Consider the following 11,681-nt stretch of genomic DNA (forward strand, 5'->3'; position numbering starts at 1 on the left):
ATCCACATGCATGCATGATTCTGTTTCAGCTCTCTCCCTCCATGTCCCGTTGGGGAGCGGTGCAGCCCATTTTGAAAATGATTCCTTGGGGCAGTGAAACATACAGGAAACATTTGTACATGAGATATTTTATTACCGTACACTTGCCATATGTTTGGTGCTTTTTTTTTTCTCAAATAGCATGGTCGCTTTATTTGAAATAATATTGGCAATAAAATATTATCTTTAAATAAATATTTGTCACATCTCTTAAACTTGCACATCCAAATGCATATGATAAATAATTGTGTAAAGTATTAGCACACCATGCCATATATAGCAGGTGGTGCAGCTTTAAAAGGGCCTTAAAAGTTAAAGTCCTTTTTTTGTATTTAAACTTGTTTCACACATTAAAAAACAATTTGCATTTTGGACTATGTACCAGCTGTATATTAAAATATATAGCAAATATATATTTATTAAAACGCTCAAATTTGACAGAAACACAACATCCTTATTGCATTTTTTTTACATTTACATATTTTTATTTATATTAACAGTTAACAAGAGAGTGGAGGCAAAGTCGAGTGGGTGATTTGTGACAGATGGATAGCAGCAAGAGTAAAAGGAAGGTTTAAACGCTGGTAGTCATACCCAGTATGATGTTTGGTTTGGAGACAGTGGCACTGACAAAAAGACCTCGAGGTCTGCCAGCTCGAGGTTGAGCTCAAGGTGGTAGAGCTGAAGATGCTCAGGTTTTTATTGGGATTGACCAGAATAGAAAGGATTAGAAACGTGTACCACAGAGGGACAGCTCAGGTAGAGCAGTTCAGAAATAAAGTTAGAGTGGTAAGGCTGAGACGGTTTAGATATAAGCAAAGGAAGTATAGTGGATATACTTGGCAAAGGATGTTGAACGTGTAGTTGCCAGGCAGGAGTGAAAGAGGAGATCCATGGATATAGTGAAGGAGGACATGCAGAGGATTTATCTGACAGAGGAGGATGGTAAGGATAGGGTCAGATGGTAACAGTGAACTCTTCTTGGGGATGTGTCGTACGTGGAACCGCGTTTCTATTTAACCCTTTGGGAACAATAACCTGAAATAATGACATACAAGGTATTAAAATGCATTAAAGACTCATCACTTTAACATAGTTATAAATCTTGGGTTTTACAGTGTTATATGTTAGTGTGTTAGTGTGAAGCATGCACCTGAGTAGGTGTCTCTGTCATCTTTTCACCTGGAACACACTCACCTGTAAAGGCAGAAGGATTAGAGTTGATGACTTTCTAAAATGCAGTTAGTAATAGAAAACACTAAACATGCAAAACACAACCATGAAGATAATATTCAATAACAGGAGGGAAAAATCAATAACAGCAAGGGTGTCAAACATGGCTATCCCAGCGGGCAAATCTGTTCTGCTTGGGGGGGGGGGGGGGGGGGGGGCGACGATGACTATATTACAACAAATCAGAGGGTTCGCTCAGGTTGAACAGCATGTAAAGATGATTTGGACATGTGCAGAGGATAGTGAATATACTGGGCAAAAAATGTTAAAGATGGAGATGACGAGTGTAAACTCATCAATAGTTCTCAGGGAGAGTGTGCACCTTTGTCCTGATTCATGATGACAGCATCGTCTCTCATTCCATGCTCTCTGACCACTGTTTTAAAGTGATCCAGCACAGCGGGGCCTGCTTCCACAGTCCGACCTGAAGAGGACAGATTTTCTTTAGTGTTTTATAACATTGACTGGTCATACTCTGTTAAATACTGGAAGGAAACAGAAAGGCAGTGTTAGAATCAGCACATTTAAAGTTCCTAAAATCTCTGTGAGAACAACAAATTTCTATGTTTTTATAATTTTATATTGAAAAACATTAAATAGTTCCAAATTAAAAGGCTAAATGTGAGATCTCATGATTTGAACAAGATTACAGTCAGATATAGAGACAATTAGATTTTATACAGTAGCCTCAGAAGCTTTGCAAGTTTTACCTGCTTTAAGTACACTAGATTAGGTGTTGGGAATATGAAGTCTATTATTAGCTTACTCATAATTAATATTGATTGATAAATTAAAGTACCTGACCCTTGTTTTAATTCGGACACAAAGAAATGCACTGCTAAAAAAAAATCAACACAGATATCTTGATAAATCAAAGGTAAAATGGCTGATGATCCAACAGTGGTCACTCACTGTAAAGTTTGGCTATGGTGGTTTTATTTCCTGATGGTTTCTCTGTGCTCAGCAGAAGCATTACAGCATACTCATCATAGGTGGTATGAACCACAAAGGCATCAACGTCGGCCCCGAGCCCTGTAGAAAATAAAGTGTTAACGCATCAGGTTTTCTGAGTATTATTTTAGCATCATGAGAATGTTTTTATTGTACACATGTCACAGGAAGGATGTACTATATATGCAGGAAAGCAGAAAACATACTTGCAGTGTGGTAGAAGAATCGCCCTGGAGTGTCCGTCAAACTGTAATCTGTTGAAGTCTCCGTACACAAGCTGTTCCTATATGCAGACACAAACACATGAAAGGTTATATTGAGTGTAGCATACTCATCCACTCCATGAGAAACAGCATGTGGGTGAATCTGACCTGAAAGCAGTGGCTGTCATGGTGAAGTTCTCCTCAGATGCAACATGTTTCAGCTCAAGTGCAACAATGACAGGGTTTCCCCTCTTACGCTGCATATAATGAGGGCAGGTAGACACCACTGCCACCTCATACCACTTTCCCATAAACTGCGAGGAACACGGCATGACATAAAACAGAACAGATACTAATATTATAAAATGGACCAGTCAAAACAAAACAGAACAGCTTAAAAATGTCATGAGCGCAGTTTTGAATTCTGTCAAGGAGTGTGCAGATGTGAGGGAGTAAAGTTTAGGTATTGCATAAGAGAAGGACCTGGCACCCAGATGAACACTGCAGGAAGTTTAAGTTTGGAGGAGATCAGTGAAATATGCAGGGCAGAGCCTGTGAAGAACTTCAAATGTTAATAGTCATGTTTTTAGGGTGAATTCATGGCAGTACAGGGAGCCAGTGTACTGTGGATGAATCAGCAGGGGTGTGACATGTTTAGCTGACTTCTGGATAAGCTGATGTTTCTCAGGAATTTGTGCCAAGATTGCTGAAGTCAAGGCGTGGTGCGACAAGACTCATAATTACTGTACATTAAAACATGTGGATTGACGTGCAGCAATAAAAACAACCTCAGATATTACTGAATGAAAAGAAGTGATAAACTTTGTTGTTGGGTGGGGTGGGAAATAACTAAAGAAATTTCATTTTTTAGTATTTTATCCACTCACCTGCTCCAGATCAAAGTTCTCCTGGGTCAGGGTAAAATTTTTTGGCTCCACAGGAGATACCTGGAAGGTCACGAGGGCCCACCCCATTACCAGCACAGACACAGGCCTGACCGCTCCCTGCATTTTGTTAGCCTGCCTGTCCAACCTGTCTCTTTCTGTCACCTCCCAGAAACTTTTGTCTGCTGCCTTTCTGGGTCAAACGGACACCCTGCGTATGTGGCTTTTGTGAATCCCCTCTCAAAACACGACCAAAAGAAGCAAGAAAAGACACAACTTAACGCACAAAGTTCTGACGATCAGTGTGTCTGTGCACAGAGGTGTGTGCATGTCACTGTGTGTCCTTTGGTCCAAATAATCAGAAATGAATTGCTGGACTTCAGAGTTTGAAGCTAAAACAAACAACTGATCAATATACGTTAGTAATTAACAGATTGTGGGGAAATGTAGCATTAGTATCAGCTACAGAGACTTTTTGATGTTACCACAGACAGAAGTGTCCCTTCAACATACAGCTCATTTAATCTCATTTCTCATGGTATCATGATATCTGCATCATAAACTGTATGTCACATACTGGTGTGTATGTGCCACCTGGTGTTCACTGAGGGAAAAAACTTCCTTTCAGTGACCTTTAGACCACTTGTTTTGTGCCACAAATGCAGTAGAAACTGTAGATAATCTACTCAGAGATTTATTTATTATGTCCAGGCTGAATATTTATTTAATTATGTCAACAGTGTGAAAGAGCACAGCTGATATGGCTCAGGGCAGTCGATGAAGCAGCCAACTTTTATTTACATTTGTCTTTTCAGTGTGAACCTCTGCAGCAACACTTTATGCAAGAGAAAGTGTTTGTGCATATGCAGGTAAAATTTCTTAATTCAAGAAAAATGCAGCTGATCAGAAATATATTTATTGATATATGATGACTGTATCGCCAATATTATAGCTGGTAGAGGTAACTGTCAGGCGATGAACATATAGATCACAGTAAAACACAGAATTACATACTAACATATTTTACATGTAACCATAATAAGACAAAAAACCCACCCTCAAATTAGATTAATAAAAGTCTGGAGGTCAATGTTTATTTAACTATGTGAACTGTGAAAATAATGGAAAACGCTTCATAATCAAGGTTGATCTATAGGATAAATGTAATCAGCAATATCTGCTTCTTGTGCCATTTGCAGTCAGCATCATGTTTGCTGAAGTTTTTTTTAATAATAGTTTATAATACATAAATGCTGTCAGAAACTGGACACAGACACACAGCTGGAACAGCACGAAGAACACGTGATGCCACCCTCATCTCAGGCACAGCAGGGAACCTAGAAGGGGGAACAGAAAGGATTTTATACTAGCTGGACAGAAATCATTCGCACACGCAGATTTAAAATAACCACCTGTGTTTTTTATATATATTTTTCTTTAAAAAAAGAAAAAGAAAAAAAAAGAAATTGCCTTACCTAACGCCCAGACCCTGATGACGGGCAATTTTCTGTTCACCAGAAAACATACAGACCAAAATTATGACAATTTTTCTTCAACATGCGCGCAGATGTGTATATACTATGTGTATATATGGAGGCGTGTTCCCCCTTGCTTCACCTGATGGAGGTGGAATCAGAATAGACTCTCTTGGTAAACCGCGAGACAAGGCAAAGGTTTTAAACTTCTGTACGACTTCAGGCCTGACGCTCAGAGTGCGAGCTGCAGACAAGTACAGAAACAGACATGTGGTGTATAGAAGACAGAATTGCAGTGGCCTGCATGTTCAGACGCATCTGTGAGCGTGTCTCACCATAAAGTGCCACCTGTGTGTACTCTCTGTTGAAAACCTTGTGCTTAAGGACCATGGCGTAGTCAGTGTAGTTTGTTTCCACCACAGTGATGTCCTTCACCATGTTATGGCCTGAGAGAAATCGTGACACAGAAGCGAAATTTTAGCACCCCTGCTAGTTGAACATTTAAAAGCAAATTGATAGGCAGATTAAATAAATGAATAAATAGACCAATACATTAAATCTGGATGAAACAGAATTGCCTGCACTAAACCCAAATGGGATGTATATGATTTTTCTATTAGGCCTGTATAGGTTACTTAAAATGCAAAAAGCTAAAAACAAAAAACAAAAACAAAAAGAAAAAAACATGAACGTAAAACCCCCCCAATTGCATTTGGTAGAAGATAAAATTAATTTACAAGATATGTAATTTTTGTATTGACTTACTGGATGTTAATGAATCTTAATTCGATTAAGATTTAATTCTAAATTATTAAATTTAATAATATACATTTTGTTATTTAGACAGCAGACCTATATAAATAATAAAAAATACTTAAGTGTCGCATGAAAACTTAAACCTACTTAAAATATTCTCAAAATTGTAATGAAAATTTTATACATTATTGAACAATTTACATTCATTTAAATGTTCATTACAATACAATTCTAACATAATCATAATTATACCACTGTAAAAATTATGCATTTTAAATTACTACATTTAATAATATACATTTTGTTATTTAGACAGCATGCTATATAAACAATAAAAAATACTTACATGTCACATGAAAACCGTAACTGTAAAAAATAATAAAAGTAAAAAAGAAAAATCCCCCAAATATATTTGGGTGTGTATTCTGCTCTTATTTCCTGTTCTCAGTCTTATGTCATTACTTTGTCACATGTGCCTGGACTGCACAGCTTCATCCTTGTGATCACTGTGGTTTTTTTGCTCATGACATGTTGCTGATCCTGAATGTCAACTCATGCTGTGAGCACCAGTCAAGTTTTTATTCTATGATGGAAAAAGTCAGTTGTCTTTAGAAAAAGACTCACGTGCACTGAAGTAGGTGAACTGTCCAGGTACACTCGTCCTCTCATACTGGTACTTTTTGATTACACAACCAAAGGATCTGAAAAAAGCAAAGAAAAATGAGTGTTTATCCACAAGTGTCACTTTCTTACTCCTCTCTGTTTAACTCTTTTCCTTGACTAGCACACATATGATAGCTTTGATGTTATTAATTCAATAAAGCCCAATATGTATTATTGTTGTATGCAAGTTTGCCACTCAACAGCCATCTTAAATAACTGTGAGAGCATATTGTGTAAATTACAAAGGTTACTGGAGCACATAAAGGGCATGGACACAATAACAAGTCAAATTTAATTAAAAGATCTTAAAAAGTGTCCTGACTTTGCCCCATAATAGAGTTTAAAAAAGCTCTGCCACAGTCTTTTCTCACACAGACTGAGCGGCATGTCCCTGCGTGTCCACATATGTCAACAGTGATCAAATGTGTCACCCCTGCAAAAACAGACTCACGTTGCCTCCCACATTGTGAGATTAGCATTGCCGTTTGGCAGCGGCGTGATGGTGCCCATGGAGGCCTTAATTATTCTTCGGAATGGGACGAAACGCGGAGAGTCATAGGCGACCCCCACGCGATACCATTTTCCTGCAAACTAAACACACACAAAACAAACAAAAACAGGACACAGTTTATTGGAACTTCTGAGCAGTCATGCACAGGCTACATGTGACCTGTCTGTCACAGTCCCAGACGCACTGGGTGACATAAACCAAATGGTTAAATGCACGTGCATTTAACCATTTGGTTAAATGGTTAAATGCAGGGCTCTTTATTTAAATAAAGAGGAAGAAGTATTTCCCTGAAACAATGAGGTTCTGTATTTTAAGGCACAAATAATGTGTTGGGAGTATTTTTAGTCGGGTAATTGGTGCACTAAGTATTTAAGGAAGCAAGGTGGGGTATGTGGGATTGACTCAAAATAAACTACAGTGCTTGTGTTGATCGGAATGAAAGAGCACATCTTGAAGTGAAATGGTGTGGCTCACATATTTATTTTATCATAGGCTGTAATGTGTACCCTGTTGCAAGCACTTGTGTAAAGCAGGGCATCCTTACCTATCTCAAATGTTCGATGTACATCAAAACCGATGAGCCACTTTCATTTTTCCTCATGTAAAACGGTGTTTACTTGACTTAATGTCAATGATTATAATTATATTGGGAAAGTGTTAACTTTTACTCTTATATAACAGACAATAGCCTACATTAAAAAAAAATCCTGGCGGGGAAAATAAAATCAGCACTACTTTGTGTCAAATAAACATTTTACTTTTAAAATAAAGAATAAAACGTTAAAAGGCTTACAGGCATAATATGGCTAAGAAGAAGTAAGTGCGGGACAATCCCACTTCATAGCCAGTCAAACACATTTCTTGTGGCACATATGCCAAAGAAAGTTAACCTCACACAGTCCATCAAACCAGGAAACGATTTACTTGTGCATTAATCTTGTTTATTGTAAGGTAGCAACTCATCGCAAACTGTGCGCACACATAAAACCACCAGCAGACAGTAGGTGGCGTCATGTAACAAACAAAGAACAGCTGTTCTCCTTTTAAAGAAACCCCGTTCTTAACAAAACGAATAAACGTGGTTTGAAACATAAAAAAATATATAAAAAGAAAAAAGCTTAAAAACCAAACACCCTCCATCCTACCTTCTGCAGGCTAAAATCTTTCTGCGGCTTCACATTTGCATGTACCATCATCATGCACAGCATCACCATGGCAACAGTCATCGTCATGGCTGAGGAAGAGAAGCCGCGAGGTGAGCTGGTGTCTGACCTGAGCCAAAAGTGAACTGTGCTGCCAAAGAGAGGTACAGAGTGGCAAAGCCTGGGGTGATGTTTACTTTTCCCCCCCTGCTGATCCACCCACCTGGTTGTCAGCCAATCATCGCCAAGGTTCAAGGAACAGTAGCCAAGTGTTGGAAATGTGCAAGTCTGAAAACAGCCACGGACTTAAACGCTTTATAGGTTCAGCTTGTGGTTTACCAGAATCAGCTGCGATTCATGAGCTGTCCTCAAAAGCAAAGACTTCACATGATTTCACAACTCCCTGTCCCGCACTGAAAGACACATGAGGAAAAACAAGTCGAGAGACCAGTAACCTGTTTCTCAGCTCTGATGGTTCATTTTTCCATGGAGTACCGCTGTGTTGGCTGCTGCCTCCAGCTTAACTTATATTCGCATTTAAAAGGACAAGTTTGCGCAACAGCAGGGTCAGTCATAAATATCACGCATGTCCCTACAAGAAAGCTGTTCATACCTTTCTGTTAGAGGAGTTTCTCAGATTTTGAAACACCTTCACCAGCCGGCTTGTGGAATTTGGGTCTTAAGATGTCCTTAGGAAATAGGAACAGAAAGCAGTTTCTCCCAAAGAGCCTCTGCTTTAGAGATTTACTGGTGTCACCTTGTTTTTCCATATATCTTTGAAAAACAGAGGTTAACAAAAACAAACAAATTTCAACAGCTAAAATAACATGGAAAATGGACAGTATGAGTTGTGGATTTAAATGTTAAATGTAGGACACAATTACACCAGATGTGTTTGTGGTGCACGCTCAACAGGTGACAGGTCACGTCTAAAAAGATTTGTCCTGGGTCTAAATTAGTGCACGTTTCCTGTACAAATCTGAGGCAGTCATAAACGATCTTAAAAACAAACAAACAAAACAAAACAAAACAAAACAAAATTCAGCAAAATCTGCAGGGACCAAGACATTCATTTGAATCAGCATTGTGAAGCTTTAGTAAACAAGGTGCACCTCTCTAGAAAATATCAACATGTACAAGTTTTTGCAGTGCTTTGATGAATATATGCATGTGGAAAAGAAATAATATTTTGCTTAAAACCTCTCTTTGAAATCAGTTTAATAGTTTATTACATTAAAGTTACCTTCACATTCCTTTTTTAGGACACACCTTGATCTAAAATGACCTGCTTAGCCCGATATTTGGTACAGCCATTAAGAGGAGCCTATCTCACTATCAGAATTCAAACTCGACAGTCTGCATCATCAGAAGAAAAAAAAGTGTCATTGCAATCAGAGTCCAGTGAAGAGTTTAAATATTTTTTTATTAATAATGATGATTTTTCCATTTGCAGCTCTGCTTTTATCTCATTTTCTTGAGATGCATGATGTATACAACGAGCCTTCAGTGGACAAGGGGACATCAGTGTGTCACACACACAGCACACCTCACAGACCTCCTCTACGCACTCTGCACAGAACTGCTGTCTATGGAGTGAGACAAAATTATATATACTGAATTAAAAACAAACAACTAATCCTTTTCCACATATGTAGGCAGACATGTTTGAACCACGACAGGGAGGAACAAAGAAAAGTGCAACACAAAAAGATGTGTTATACATAAAACAGCCAGGCTGCGTGATCACCACTCAGTTTAACTTAACTGTGCCTTAAGAGGTGACTCGTCACTTGTATTTGAAGCGACATACATTGACCGATCTCATTATGAGCTGGGAAGACTGGTGACAGCTTGAAGCCTTTGAGGCTTTCCTCACCAAATTTGACCATTTCAGAAGTTTTGTTGATTTCTTAGTATGAGAGAAGCTGAATGGTCACACCGATCTCCATGTGCGAGTGTGTTAGGGACTCGTGTTAAATCCAAACCGTACAACGATAATGTAAATGTATTCAGATGGTATGGGAACTTGGTTCCTCAGAGTCATTTTAATGACATGCTAAATGAAAGATCTGAATCAGTTTTAAACTTCTTAAACAAATTATCATGCGTGATCATGACCATGCCTAGTTTGTATAGTGTAGTTTCTGACTCAATATTTATTCTCTCAGACATCACAAAACAAAGAGCTCTGAGTAGATGCAAAAAAATCAAGTGTTTCCCTGAACCAACCCCCCCCCGGCAGATCCTGCTAAGAGAAAAAACAAAAAGCCATTCGATTGTCTTTCAAAATGCATGAATCCTCTTTTCTTATATCAAAACCACAAAAAAGCTATGATTTCACACAAACAACACAAAAGCAAACAGATGTAGCAGTAAAACAATCAAAGTTCAATTAACAGTTGTTCAAAAATAATAATTTAACTCATTAAAAATAATGGAAACATCCTCTTCAGAGTGCTCTTTGTGGGACTGTTTAATCACACGCCCCCTGGTGGTCAGGGTCGATGAATGCAACCCCTCAGGTAGAAGCATCATAACAGCCAAACTGAGTTCCCTTTGGATATACAAATCAGACTTTACCGAACATGATCACCATCACCATCACTTATTTTCTTTTTCATACATTCATGAGAACATTTCACACTCATCATTAAAGAATAAATACAAGTTAATGAGAGAGACGGAGGAAGCAGCAACAAATCTGTCGAAACAGTTTAAACATAAACTGCTGAAAAAGATAACTTGCTGTATTGTAGGCAACTTAGGATGTGATCAGTTGCAATGTAAGAAGAAAAACAAAAACACACACACACAAACAGGGTAATGGCAGACTACAAACAACACACTTTGGTAAACAATATTTGCAAAAAGGTTTTGAGCGTTTGTTTGGAACGTCATGTTACGAGACCTTCTGAACCATCTTAAAAGTCAACTACCGTAAATAAAACCATCAAGTTGCAATTAGGAACTTAGGAAATATGTGAGATGTATTCAGATTTTTTGTTTTGAACAAATGTCTGAATCAGTAATAACACGAAGCAGGAAATGAGTACCCGAGAGAAACGGATGGGATTGGAGGGAGAGGAGAACGGGGAAGAGATGAAGGGAAAGGAATGGGCCGGTTGGCAGAAAGTACAATAAAGGCTTAAAATAAAAGTGCTGAGCAAACAGAAACTCGGGTAAAATACTATATGACAACCCAAGAAAGAAATACAAAGCAAATAAAACTGTTAGCAGACATGTTAAAGTTACAATTAGGACTAAAAGAACAGAAGAGTTTAAAAACAAGAAGTATAGGTTGGTCATTGGAATTGCTATCACAGCAGCCTTGGGAAATTGGACCCCTGCCCAATGACAAAAACAAACCCTTCCTGCACCTGGCAGGATAAAGATGCCAGTCCAGTGGCTGCCGTGAATAGTTATCAGACAATTTTCAGGAAAATATTTGGAGCTCCTGTGATCCGCGCCAGATTTGCATGACTAGTATGTCAGGTAATTCGGAGACAGACAAAATTAGGTCATGGAAGACGGACACCAACAGAGAGTGAAAGATGAAGTCCAAAAAGGAAGCGTGTGGGCCAGGGCCTGTGAACCTGGGAGGTGAACTCACAGTAAGGCACAGTGCTCTGCTTGTGGTTGATGATGCTCATTCATGCTGCTACAACCTCAGAGAACATCTACTGCAAACAACAGACAATAACATTGATGACAAAGCATGTTGCCTTCTCTTCTTCTACTGCTCCATGTTGATGCACTCCTTCCAGTTCAAATGTTCCTGCTCCCGCCTTTGAATCTTTGGATCATTCAGCATTCCCTCAACTTGT

General features: G+C 38.6%; 3 protein-coding genes across 7 annotated transcripts in view; all 3 read right to left on the reverse strand.

Annotated features, from left to right (window-relative positions):
- Window positions 1-190: 190 nt before the first annotated feature.
- Window positions 191-3,658, reverse strand: LOC113025890 (protein AMBP). Of its 2 annotated transcripts, XM_026174115.1 has the most exons (7): window positions 3,314-3,658; window positions 2,595-2,740; window positions 2,430-2,506; window positions 2,185-2,304; window positions 1,595-1,696; window positions 1,193-1,236; window positions 191-1,077 (listed from the first exon to the last, which is right to left on the reverse strand). In XM_026174115.1, the coding sequence occupies exons 1-7, from the start codon at window positions 3,434-3,436 to the stop codon at window positions 997-999; spliced, it is 693 nt and encodes a 230-aa protein (XP_026029900.1). In that variant the 5' UTR covers window positions 3,437-3,658; the 3' UTR covers window positions 191-996. The 2 variants fall into 2 exon arrangements, with proteins under 2 accessions (XP_026029900.1, XP_026029901.1); XM_026174116.1 differs by lacking the exon at window positions 1,193-1,236.
- A 546-nt stretch (window positions 3,659-4,204) lies between these two features.
- On the reverse strand, window positions 4,205-8,027 carry ptgdsa (prostaglandin D2 synthase a). The gene is made up of 7 exons (XM_026174117.1): window positions 7,861-8,027; window positions 6,656-6,795; window positions 6,166-6,242; window positions 5,121-5,231; window positions 4,928-5,029; window positions 4,786-4,817; window positions 4,205-4,647 (listed from the first exon to the last, which is right to left on the reverse strand). The coding sequence occupies exons 1-6, from the start codon at window positions 7,945-7,947 to the stop codon at window positions 4,786-4,788; spliced, it is 549 nt and encodes a 182-aa protein (XP_026029902.1). The 5' UTR covers window positions 7,948-8,027; the 3' UTR covers window positions 4,205-4,647.
- A 1,234-nt stretch (window positions 8,028-9,261) lies between these two features.
- Window positions 9,262-11,681, reverse strand: part of slc27a4 (solute carrier family 27 member 4) — a 24,515-nt gene continuing 22,095 nt past the window's right edge. For all 4 annotated transcript variants that reach the window (XM_026174118.1, XM_026174122.1, XM_026174120.1 and 1 more), the window contains exon 14: window positions 9,262-11,681. This exon is cut by the window's right edge and continues 1,573 nt beyond it. The gene's annotated coding sequence lies outside the window, so the exon portion shown is untranslated.

Source organism: Astatotilapia calliptera, chromosome 7 (genome assembly GCF_900246225.1).
Source record: "Astatotilapia calliptera chromosome 7, fAstCal1.2, whole genome shotgun sequence".
Taxonomy (NCBI): Eukaryota; Metazoa; Chordata; class Actinopteri; order Cichliformes; family Cichlidae; genus Astatotilapia; species Astatotilapia calliptera.

Excerpts from the sequence above, each read along its gene's own strand:
- LOC113025890 (XM_026174115.1), bottom strand. The coding sequence starts at position 3,436 with ATGCAGGGAGCGGTCAGGCCTGTGTCTGTGCTGGTAATGGGGTGGGCC. Across the intron at positions 2,507-2,594 it reads ATGACAGCCACTGCTTTCAG|GAACAGCTTGTGTACGGAGA; the intron begins GTCAGATTCACC and ends GTCTGCATATAG. Across the intron at positions 1,078-1,192 it reads TGACAGAGACACCTACTCAG|GTTATTGTTCCCAAAGGGTT; the intron begins GTGCATGCTTCA and ends TCATTATTTCAG.
- ptgdsa (XM_026174117.1), bottom strand. The coding sequence starts at position 7,947 with ATGACGATGACTGTTGCCATGGTGATGCTGTGCATGATGATGGTACAT. Across the intron at positions 6,243-6,655 it reads CTCACAATGTGGGAGGCAAC|ATCCTTTGGTTGTGTAATCA; the intron begins GTGAGTCTGTTT and ends TGCTTTTTTCAG. Across the intron at positions 5,030-5,120 it reads CACACAGGTGGCACTTTATG|CTCGCACTCTGAGCGTCAGG; the intron begins GTGAGACACGCT and ends ACTTGTCTGCAG.